Source organism: Diceros bicornis, chromosome 9 (assembly GCF_020826845.1).
Source record: "Diceros bicornis minor isolate mBicDic1 chromosome 9, mDicBic1.mat.cur, whole genome shotgun sequence".
In the NCBI taxonomy this organism is placed as follows: domain Eukaryota; kingdom Metazoa; phylum Chordata; class Mammalia; order Perissodactyla; family Rhinocerotidae; genus Diceros; species Diceros bicornis.
Window position 1 is genome coordinate 32426248 of NC_080748.1, and position 12365 is coordinate 32438612.

Consider the following 12365-nt stretch of genomic DNA (forward strand, 5'->3'; position numbering starts at 1 on the left):
AATCCAATGACTGGTGTCTTTAATAGAGAAAAGCAGAGTGAGATTTAGCACAGAAACACACAGAGGGAGAAGGCCACGTGAAGACAAAAACAGAGATTGTAATGATGTAGCCACAAGCCAAAGGGCACTTGGAGCCACCAGAAGCTGGAAGAGTGAAGGAAGGATTCTCCAACAGAGCCTTCAGAGGGAGTGTGGCTCTGCCAACACCTTGGTTTCAGACTTCTGATTCCAGAGTCGTGAGAGAACAAATATCTGTTGTTTTAGGCCACCAAGTTTGTGGGACTTTGTTATGGCAGCTTAAGGAAATTAATATACCCCTCCTTTGCTCATTTGTCAAAGAAATGGGTATGCATTGGAGTGTTTGTTTGGGTCCATGAAGAAGGTTCTCTGAACATTAGGGAAGAAAGGCAAGGCACAAGGGAAGTGGCTGGCTCAGAAACAAACAGATACAGCTCCTTTTCTTCCAAAATCTTCAGTAAAGACCAAAAGTATCCACAGGAACAAAGTTTCTGTTATCCAATGGTTCACTCTAAGAAAGTATCTTCCATTTCATAAGAGAAGTAATAGTAATGAAAATAATGATAATAATAATAATTACTGAGAGTCTGCCATATGTCAGACACTGTATCAAGTGTTCTACATATATCCATTTTTCTGATGAGAAAATTGAGGCTCAGGATGATTAGGTAAACCTTTATATAGGACTGATTATATGCCAAGCGCTGTTCTAAGAACTTTAGTTACGAACCGATTTAATCTTCGTAATAACCCTGTGAAGGAGGAATTCTTATCTCTATTTTACAGATGAGAAAACCAAGGCACAGAGAGGTCACATAACATGTCTAATGTCACACAGTGAGGAAGTGGAGGAGCTGGTATCCAAATCCAGGAAGTCTTTCTCCAAAGATTCTGTCCTTAACCTCCATCCTATAGCTTTAAGTAAAACAATAGGGATTTGGATGTGAGTATGTCTGACCCCCAAATCCCGTGTTTGTTGCATAAGCTGTACTGCATCCTAGAAAAACAAGTGGTGGAATCACATTGTGAACAGCAGTCCTGCCCACAAGACGGTCCCTGTCTGCTCTGGTCCCTCTAAAGGTCTTCAGCCAGGAGGCCTGATTCCTTCCATGGCTTACGCAATCCTGAGCACAAGAGCCAATGTAGACGGAGGCTCAGATGGACCCACCCCCTGGCAGAGACTGGCACTTGTTTTTGAGCCAGTCTCTGGGAGGTTGCAGGCGAGCCCTAGCCATCCCCTTCCTCTTCCACTTCCCCATGCTGTCTTGTCCATGTTTACTCAGTTGTGTAACTAAGCTTTTTATTATTTCAACAAATATTTATCAGGCACCTATTTTATGCTCTGCAATGTGGCAGATGCTGGAGATAGAGTAAGGCCGAGGTCCAGGCAAAGCATGCATGGTGCCCAACTCAGAATGACAGGTGCTATCAAGGAAGAATAAGATTAATAACAGCCACTGGTTTTAGAGTGCTTATTATGGCCAGTCATTATATAATCTTCCCAACATGTGCTGCTCTGGGAGAACACAGGAGGGTCACCTAACGCACCTAACCTCTTGGGAGGTCAAAGAAGGCTTCCTGGAAGAGTCCTAGTAGACACTTGAGGGATGAGTAGGAGTTAACCAGGCAAAGAAAGGGAGAAAGGGAGAATGGTCTTCCAGGTAGAAGCCTGAAGTTGAGATGACATACGTTACACATATATATGTTGTAGAAAAGGAAAGTAGCTCAGTGTAGCCAGTGGCAGTGCAGGAGGTGGGAGTAGCAATGGATGTGGTAGGAGAAGTATGTCTGCAGGTAAAGAACATCATGGCCCTATAAGCCATGATAAAAGTTTACTAGTCCAGCTGGATTAGACTCCTCCCTACCAGAGCCTGTCAGCTGGGACCCTTAACATCTTCCCACTCTTGCTGAATTCCCTATCTTCTGTCCACTGCCTGGAGGCCTGCTTCCAGGTAGATAGACAACCCAGAACTATAACCTTCCCTCTCATCTGACTGTAGGCAGCACCACTGCCCAAAAGCTTCTTGGATATTGACACTGGTCTGAATGGTGCTCAAGTTCACTGCCCCCTGTAGACACCTCCAAACTGACGGTTGGACACCACTAGCCCTGGAGAGCAGATCCATAGGAGAGTTATTCCTCTACCCTGGCCCAGCCGCCCCTTCCTCCCACTTTCCAGTGCCTTAGGGAGTCCCTGAATGCTTCAGGAAAATGTCTACCCTCTGCAGATTAAGAGATTCAGAGCTGTGTCTTGGTGAAGGCTACACAGCTTGTCAGTGGGAGGGGACTCTGGCCTCGTGACTCTACATCCAGGGTTTTGCTCACATGCAAGGCTTTGGAGACATGTAGCCTGTGTCTGAACACAGGTTGTACTGCTAAGTAGTAGCTGAGTGATCTTGGGGCAAGTTACTTAGCTTTCCTAAGCTTCAGTTTCCCCAAATGTACAAAGGGGTAAAACTTTATCTCCCTCATAGGACTATAGGGAGAATTAGAAAATGTGTGTAAACAACTTAGCACATGTCTGGGCATTTAATACCTACTCATATTATGAAGATTGTAGTGGATGTTGTGGTGCAACACCAGATTCCCCTTCAAGTTGGAGGCCTTCATTCTCCTGGCTGCTGATGGCTCCCTATGCCAAAGGAAGCTTTCTTGCTCAAGGTCATATCTCTTCTCTGGGGCACCCATATTCAACGACAGGTTGATGTGGGGATACAAATTCTGGCCCCCTTTGCCCCATAAGCATCATCAGTAGAGTCTCCTTCCATCTTCAGAGTTCCTCCTGGAATTGGCTTAGATCTTTGTTGCCACCACAGAGGGGCTCAACTTCTCCTTCCAATCCTGTTTCCTCTGGTCTCCCACAGGTGCTGTTCCCTAGAGCAGTCCTGGATAAACTTCTTGCATGCAAATCTCAGAGTCTCAGACAACCCAAGGCGCAAGGATGATGAGGAAGATGGTGTGATGATTACACCTCACTGCCTTGGAAGATCCAGCCTGAGCTGATATTGACAAGAATATTCAAATGGTGGCAAATTAATTAATTGAGTTATATTTTCTGCCTATTCTCAAATAAGTTATTTCTTTGTCTATTTGAAGCTCCTATCAGAAAGAGAATACACAAACTTGAATTTCACAACTATGTGTGATTTACAAAAGTATGATACTTCTTTAGCAAGGACCCAGATTCAGGCTCGTTTCAGACATTGATTGTTCTCAGTAAGCCACAGAGTCTGGGTCAAGAAATATTTATCTTTTATGTTAGAACCGAACAATTAATTCATGAATTCAGTAATAATTGTTGTTATCTATTTCTTCCCAAAGTTTAAATCATATATATTGTAAATTCTATTGAGCTTAGTAAGAGCATAGGATCACTGGGGCAAATCAATATTCTGATAAATAGAGTTGTCATGTTTCCATACATGCTTTGCCAACTTTTAATGAATTAGAAAATAATAAACCGTATTTAACGCTGAAAGTCTGCTGCACATAATTTAATATTCTTCTTGGTAATTCCTACGGCATTTGGCATTTGAATGATTAGCCGTGCACTATAAATGTGCAGAGCTAACAGTTACTAGAGAATGACAAAGCCAGTTTTAATCTGACTATTTCTATGATTACAATGTACATGAATATCCATATTTGCATCCATTAATCTTGTTGAATATAAATATGAGGACTGTCATTATAAAAATTGGTAATTGGAGTATTGCTGCTCACGGGCACAGCAGAGAACTCATTGATTTAAATGGGGTTAGATAGAAAGATTTAAAAATTAAGGTAAAATTTACATATACTGTACATTAGGTGTACTCATGTAACCAACATACTGATCAAGATATAGAACACGTCCAAAGCAGGGATTATGTGGGAAAGGTCTGCTGGGTTTCTGACTGTCACCAGTGGTGTGCTCAGCTTCCCAAGAGAGCTTCTCAGCTGCTGGATCCTGATGCCTGCTTTAATCCTCTGCTCATGTCCATTGCTTCTAGCAACTTCCATCACCATTCATTGCCACACTTCCTCTGCAGATCCTCACTGCACACAGTTTTCACCAGAATGGAGGTGACTTCTTTCATTTTCCCAGGCAGGGGCTGTTTCCATCTTTTCCTTCCCAGTAGTCTGTTGTTGACTTACTCTTTTCAAATGAGCTTTCCTCACAATGAACACACACAATGATCAGATTTCTCCACTCCTTCCAGGAGCTCTCGAAACCTTTGTTCACAAATCTTCCCAGCACAGTCCTGGATAATCAGTAGGGAGCAAGTCCTAAGCTTTGCTTTTATAGATGGAAACCTTGAAGCAAAGTGAAGTTTAATGGCTTCCTGGCCAATGAGTCTGACACTAACCTAAAATTATATGACCCAGTTTGTGCCATGGGTTTGGTTTTTTTTCCTCCAGCAGGATGGAGACTATGATGGAGTTCAGAGGCAGTTATCTTATCTCCTTAAACTCCTCAATTTTTCTCACCTCTACTGAGATGCTATTCCATAGGCCAGGCAAGAGGAAACACTGGCCTGGAGGGAGACATGGAGTAGGAAGAGACACCGGAGATTTGGTGTGAGAAGCCTTGGGTCTTTGTGAAGCTCTTAAAAATTAGGAACAAGGAAGAGAGAACAAAGGGTCAACGACAGCCAAAAAATAGTCAAAACAGCAGTTCTTCACACTTCTTGCAGTTTTATTTTAAGCAGCTTAATAATTTAATTTAAATATAGGCAAACAGTTTTAATTAGACCCTTCGCTGTATCAAAATAATGGCAATGAAGAAGTTATAAAGAAGAAATTGAATTTTCTGGGAAATCGCCCTTTTCCACTCCAAACATTCTTCCCTCCAAATGTTGTTCTTTATGTTAACTGATTGGCTTTGTTCAAATAGCCACATTTAGTTATTAGGGGAAATATATATTTAGAGACTCAGGAAATTACGCCAAAGGATTTTCCATGCTTTCAGCAACGGGAGGCGTAGCCACTCAGTGTGTTAAATTTTGTAAAAGGATCTGTGGGGCTGGTTTCACCCCTGCCCTACTTCTCCAAACAGAGCCAGGAGACTGGAGCAATTGGAAATGGTACCACTCTCCAGCTGTTCTTATTGGCTGGCTTACTGTTCACCTCATCTCCTTAGCATAATGACTATGCTGTGGGATTTGACAGTTGCAACATCGAATCTGTTTCAAAGGCTCTTTCTCGCTTCCAGGGAGTTCCACTGGACCTCCCTTAGTTTGATGTAAGATCTAACCACAACTTTAATTATTAGTCTTCCTGAGAGAACCAGCGAGACTGTCTCCCACACCATGACTCCATCCATTCAGCTATGAATGAACAATACAGCTCTCTACGGCTAACTCCCCAAACAAGTGTCAAACCCCAAAATAACTATACTTATACAACCCGAGCATGCCACTTCTATTTTGCTTCTTATGCAATATTTTACACTCAGCCACAGCATGAGTAAAACTTTCTCTGGTACCTTCTTCTGACTCATGAGAGCATCAACTTAATCCACTGCAGACAATCAAGGGTTCTTTTTACCTGTACCTGTGGAAGAGGCATCACCAAGATTGCTTAGCAACAGAAATTGGTTTATTAAAAACAACTTTGTGTGAGCAAAGCATCCCCTTGTTTTCCCATGGATTTGTGTCTTCTGGTTGATTCACTTGCTAACTGAATTACTCAAAAGATTTTCTCCTTATGTGTGCTGGGGTGACTGGAAGACAAAACAACTGGGAGAGACTCGATATTACTAAGTGGATGAGACACCTTGAAGCAACTAGGGGGACCATGTTTCTTCTGTCCAGAAAATCCTAAGTAGAAAGTCTGAGGACTCGACGTGGCTGTGTGTCCCTTGCTCTGCTGTCAGGTTTCATTATGAGCTCCAGCAGGATGAGGGAGAAGCTCAGAGAGGGAGAAGGGACATGTGTGATGCTGGGGACGGGGCCAGTCCACCCAGGAAAGCATGTAGACTTGAGTTATTACCCAATGACTCAAGGCACCATGGTTGCCAAACTCATTTTGTTGAACTATCTAGACTAACAGTTCTGCTCATGGGGCCAGAAAGGTAAGAAAAATAGCAAGGCTACCTGCGTGGGGGGGAGCAATTGACATTTATTGAATAATTATTACATGCTAGTTAGTATTTTAAGCATCTTCGGTACACAAAAAATACTGTTAGTTTAACATTTTCTTTAAAGATGAGAAACCAATGCTCTGAGAGGTTAAGTTCATGCTTACGGTAACCTATAAGTACCAAGGATGGATTTGAATCCTGGTGGCAAACACTCCTATCTCCTGCACTATCTAGGCCCTCAGTCTCAGATCACTGCGACCAGGGTAGGGATTGTGGCCCTGAGTTGTCAGATCCTCCCATTTTTCAAGAGAAGCCAGTTTACCTGAGTTTATTAATGAGAAATTTCTGAATTTTTAAGTTGTTGGCAGTATCCTTTTTTGTGGTTGCTAATGGTTTTAAAAAACTCATTTCAGGTCAGCATTGAATGCAGGCTGAATGTGATCTAGGATTACTTTCTTCTTGCCCAAAGTCTTTAGGTCATTGCTCAACCTGCAACCCTGTGTACATATGGGGTAAACTGGGACCAAGGAAGTGAAAATGTAAACAGGAACCCACACCGGTCCCATTGCAGGAAACGCCCTTTGAGGAAGCTTTGAAATGTTGGGTCATCAGAAGGAGTTTGACTGCCTAGGCTTTGCTAGTTTCGCCAGAAACCTAGGGAAAATGTAGATTTCAGATTTGTGGTGGAGTAGAATCTAGAACTATGTATTTAGGCCAAGATGCTGTAATCCTGTGGTTCAAAGAGGTCAGTGGGTTACAAGTGAGCTGAGATACTGACCCTCTCAGCTCTCAGGGACTGGGGAGTTTCTATGGTCCAGAGATTCCTCAGAGGGAGGTTTCTTGTATAATATGGATCGCCCTAACTTTCCATCAAGATTTTTTCTTTTTGATGAATGGGGTCTACATCTTTACATAAATCCTTTAATGGAACTTTCTTTTCTTCTGCTCACCTGGATAGTAGGATATCCTCCTCCTGGTTCTGCCTCTCCCCATTATTCACGGATCATTTCATTAAAAATAAATCATTACATTCATTCATTCATTCATTCATCCCACTTTTATTCCTGACCTCCAATCTCACAGAGCAATTTGGTAACAATTTATTCAAACTGATTTGTTATCTGTTTGGAAAGGTCCCTGGGGAGAGGGCATAGGGCCTACTTAGGCAATCAACTTTTCTCAGTCTGCCTGGGACATTCCCAGTTTTAGCACTGAAAGTCCTGTGTCCCAGGGACACCCCTCAGTACTGGGCAAATTGGGACAGTTGGTCCCCTAGGCCTAGCTGACAGGTAGAGTTTTAGTCACAGAAGAACGAAGAACCTTCTTCATATGAGTAGGTAAGTGTGGTGAGGACAGGGGGAGGGCTTCACACAAAATAACCTCATTTTTTTTTGCTGGATAGATGTAAGGTCATCTGCTGAGAGGAAAGTGAGCAGATGGTAGAGGAACTGTCACTCTACAAACCCTAGTTCCCTACACACCATGTTCTTCTAAAACAACTCACAGCAACTGATGTTAGGAGCATCTATGCTTTGCATGGATGTAATCTGTCCTTTCTTGGAGAATGCAAATCAATATGAATAACTCAAAAAAGTGAAAATGATTTCTATTTATTTTTCAAAAATAAAAGGCAAATTCAAATATCATCTAGATCCCTAGAGGCACCTGTCCACTCTCTAATAACCACTTGTCCTCAGCTGGCTACCATGCTCCTGCTCCTCCCCCCCATATCCTAAATAACACACCTAGCTTAAGTAATAGTTACTCACGCAAAAGTGAGGGAAATGTGGCTATTATGGAGGGAGGGAAGTACCTAATTTGAACTATGGCCCTCAAAGATCAACTGGAGGGCAGACACTCCAGGCTGTAAGAGGTGCCAAGGACAGGGCGAATGAAACTCAACGTGTGACCCCGGATGAGTGCTTGACCGTCTGTGACCCCATGCCTCCCTCTGCAAAGCAAAGGGGTGGATTATGTGAGCCCCTAAGGTCCCACAGGCATTCTAGAATTCTAGCACTTTTTGAGGGATCATAAGGGGAGAGAAGCAGTTACAAACACACACACACACACACACACACACACACATACAAATGTTAGAAGTCCTTGGTATGTGAAGCCAAGGGAATAGGCCAGGGGTCCCTGCAAAAAATTAGGATTGTGACTAGGTTGGAGGAAGCCTAGAACACTCAGAACCAGGCAGCACCCTGGAAGTTTGTGACAATGGAGGTCTCATTCCCCATATTAGAAGGAAACTTCTCATTGTATACCTCTACAATTTAGAAAATATTCACACAGAACAATAGCTTGCAGATTGAGAAGCATTTGACCATAATAGAGTTTCATTTGATCCTCATACAATCTTGGGAGGCAGATAGCAGAGTTTCTATTCTCCCCATTTTATAGATGAGGAAACTGACTTTCCAAGTAGTTAAGGTCACAGAGCTGAGTCTTGGGCTCTGTTCTCATGAATCTCTGTTACCTCTAAACAGAACGAAGGTCAGTGGGGTCTTATCACTGAGCAGCCATTTCAGAAGTGGGAGCCCTGAGCATGGAGAGTTAGGGACCCATGGAACATGCTGTGCGCTCACCAGGCTGGAGCAGAGGCCTGCAGCTATGAATGCCATGGTTGGCCTGCTCTGGACAGGGCTTTTCTTAGGATCATCAAAGAGATGTCACTGTAGACTTGAGGGTATTCTGACCAGTCTGTGTGCTTACCCTCTGCTGGGGCTGTGTCCTTGTGGTCGCATCTTCAAGCAAGTCACTGCTGGAGTCTCTTTTCCTAAAAGTCCCAGTACCACGGCTCTGGTGCTCTGGGAAGCTGTGGAATTGAAACGATCCAGGAGTCTGTGAGGACTCATGTTTTGCTGTTATGTGCTGTTATGTGCTGCTGGGTGCTGTTGTACCACTTCTGCTGCTGTTTAGATTTTTTTTGTCCATTATAGATTATTATTCCAAAAATAGACCTGTAATGTATTCTTGTACATCTGAATTTAATTAAGAACCTTCTTCTCGCTGACATAGATGTGGCTTTACTGCTTCTGGCCAGGCCAGACAAGGATGTCTGAAGACAGATTTATGAACTGTGGGCCAATTTCTCTGATCTTTTTAACCCAGGGCCCCTACTCTGAAATGGTGATTTATAACTTTGACATGCTGTCGTCAACCACCCTCTGGTGACTAGGGAATATGTGGAATCTCAGAAGCAACTGCTCCCAGGAGTCAAGGTTGTCCCCTCCAACTTCACCAGGATGCTCATGGGATTCAGAGGATTACTTAATTTTCAGTGTTCTGAGGACTGTGTAAGGATCACCCCAGCCTTACTTAACCAACATGACTTGGAAGGGTTGGTGACGGGATTAAATCTTCTGTACTGTGGTCCATTTCTGATGTATTTTGCCTGTTGAGGCCCCAAGGGCATTGTGGGCTCTACTTTTTGTTTCCCAATAGGATTAAGACCAGAAACTCATGTACTATTTTGTCCTGTAGCTTCCCTGTTTATCAACATCTCACTCTTGGAAGTGATACTGCCTAAAGAATGAGAGAAGATTCAGGAACGCTGACAATTGTTACCAAGTGCTCATCCCACTCTGCCCCTCCCATGTATGCTGGCCTCACCACCAGCACCTGGGGCAGTAAAAGCCTGCATCTTCTAATCACCTCCCAGGTGCTCACCCCAGCTGTAGGCTCAACTTTAAATATCCAGCCCGGGGAACATTGCCTCTTTGGTGCATGTCATAATCAGAAGATTATGCCTCTTTTCAGATTCTGGAGTTCACTCCAGTTAGGGTGGAGAGTTTGGGGAGCAGCAATGACGGGATGGCAACATCCACCCATTCATTCATTCACACTTCCATCAAGCCTTCCCTCACACGGTTACTGTGTGCCATGTGCGAAGCTGGGTACTGGGCATTCAGGGGTGAACATAGAAGACATGGTCTCAAGAAGGGGCTTCTGTTTCAATAGAGCAGCCCAATGAACTTCATCTGCTTTTGTTTCAGGTGTGGTACTGCCAAGAGTCTGTAGGTGTTTATGGGTCTCACTAAGTTTGGGAAGCTCTGGCTCCTCTCTGCCTCTTGGGAGCCTGGCTCTTGGTTGGCCTTGCATGATGAACCGGGCCCTCGTAGTGCCACCGTCAGCACACTCCAGATGAGTACTACGCACAGGGAGGCGCCAGGGCATGGGGCCCTCTGAAGCCTGTGTCATCCCCGGCTCCAGCCACAGAGGTTACATCACGGAGGGGAGCTGAGCCGTGAGCACGTTGCTAGGCTGTGGCTATTTATTTTTATAAACGAGCCTTGTGCTTAATTTAGAAATCTGCTTTTGCTTTTTCTTTCTTTTTTCTAGCATCATCTGGCTGTCTGGCACCATCAAAGAACTGCATTTCTGACCCAACAAGAGCTTGTGGGTGGATTGGGGTGGGAAGAAGCTTGGGGAGAGGACTGATGCCAGCCCGGCTTCTCACAGGGAGGTGGAAACACATGGCCATGCCATTAGCATCCTGTTCCGCTTCTGGACCAGTTACATCTGTGACACCTACATAGTCCTCACTTGGAACAACAGGACAAAAAGTGGCCCTGGTGCTAGCTCCTCTTCTAATGAACCACAAGCTGGAATACAGCAGAACAGAAGGCAAGGCCGTACAAAAGAGGACCAGAGTCAGGTGCCAGAAGCAGGTGACATCTAGACTCTCAGTTCTTTGGATGCAACTATTTTAATAGGACCACTTTATTGCAGCTGTTTTGACATGAAGATATTTTGATTTGGCCTAAAAATTCAGCTGATAAATGTTCAGCTTTTTAAAAATAAATGATGAATAAAATGGACATATTATATTCCGTCTGTGAGTTTCACCCAGCCCCGATCTTCCCCTATTGCCAGTCTTACCTCTGAACAGCAGGTGTGTGGATCAGGGACAGGTAAGGGAAAGAAGTAGTAGAGCTTTGATATGGGAGAAATACCGGGGGTCAGGAAATGGTCAAGAATGGAGTAAATGTCAGCCATGAGGTGACTGTCAGGACTAGGGGAGGGAAGAGAGGCCTCTAAAATCAATAAAAAGGGCAATCAAATTGCAATGGAACAAGAGTCAGAGATAGGATGAGGGGAGGGAAACTGGTGATAAACATAAAATATAGTGAGTTTGCATTTTGGTTCTCCTGCTTTGAGGCTGTCAGAACAGCTGCATGAAATCGTTGACCAAGAAAACAGTCCACTTAGGACTCAGAATAGCTCTTTTTGGCTCTTCCACAGGCAGCGTCTGAGTCATAAATGTCTGCACATTTCACTTTAGGGCTTGTTTGAGCCTCAGTTTCCCCATATAAACATGCAGACAATTATGTCTACCCTCCCTCTTTCCCCACCTTTCGCTCTCCCTCCAAGCGACATGATGAGGAATGAGCCAGCAGCTCATAAACTGCTCCAAGCCACTTGGAGAAAGGTGCTTGCATAAATAGTGGGTATTAGTATATCTGAGTCCTCTATGAGTCAAGGATTTCAGAGTCGGGCAAGTGTAGCTGTCTCTGCCTGGTGATTCACATGGACAAAGTGATGCCTTTAGCTGGAATGTACAGCGTTTGTGATGAATTTGTTCTTGCCACGGCACAGAACTTCGTCTTTACCCAAATGCTATAGAGTTGAGTCTGCACGTGGCACTAGAGGATTAGACGTGAAGAGTTGAAAGGAATCTGGCATTTCTGTCTGCCATCTAGAGTGTTAGTACAAAGAACTATGGCAGCATGTTTGTGCCCAATCATCGACTTCTCTTTGCCAGTGAAGAAATTCTTCTAAATTCTTCTGCCATTTGTCAAACTTGCCAGAGTCCCCCAAGGCAGTTCTGGTGTAATTGAAGGTGGGGGAAGAGAATACTCTCTCTGCCAAGTTTCACTACTTTCTGTGTCGACTGTTCACAAGCGGAGAACTTTTGCATCACAAGTTGAAGCCTCACTGATTAGGACACGGAGTGTCCTTCCAGAATTAGTACAAGGAGGCAGCAGGGGCTGGGGCCTCAGCTCCCAGAAGCCTGATCTGGGGCTGCCATATGGCTGGGCAGGGACTTTCCTTTGAGTCCACAGACCAGAGGTGAAGGGCATGTGTGTCTGCAGCGTGGCTGACGGAGCCACACTTCCGAGCAATTAACATTCGCTCATCCCTATTCTAAGAGCCAAAGCACCACCTCCTCCAGCACAGTTAATCTTTGTTCCTGCCACCAACTCATCTTTCTTTGTTATTTTTCATCATGTCCCTGCCTTCAGATTTCTACGGATTCCTTTCTCAGGCGTCGTGTTTT

The 12365-nt window shown here is 44.2% G+C and overlaps 1 protein-coding gene across 1 annotated transcript; it reads left to right on the forward strand.

Annotated features, from left to right (window-relative positions):
* The first annotated feature begins 10187 nt into the window (after positions 1-10187).
* SMIM2 (small integral membrane protein 2) lies at positions 10188-10766 on the forward strand. Its single transcript, XM_058547725.1, has 2 exons — positions 10188-10202; positions 10479-10766. The coding sequence occupies exons 1-2, from the start codon at positions 10188-10190 to the stop codon at positions 10764-10766; spliced, it is 303 nt and encodes a 100-aa protein (XP_058403708.1).
* Positions 10767-12365: the final 1599 nt, after the last annotated feature.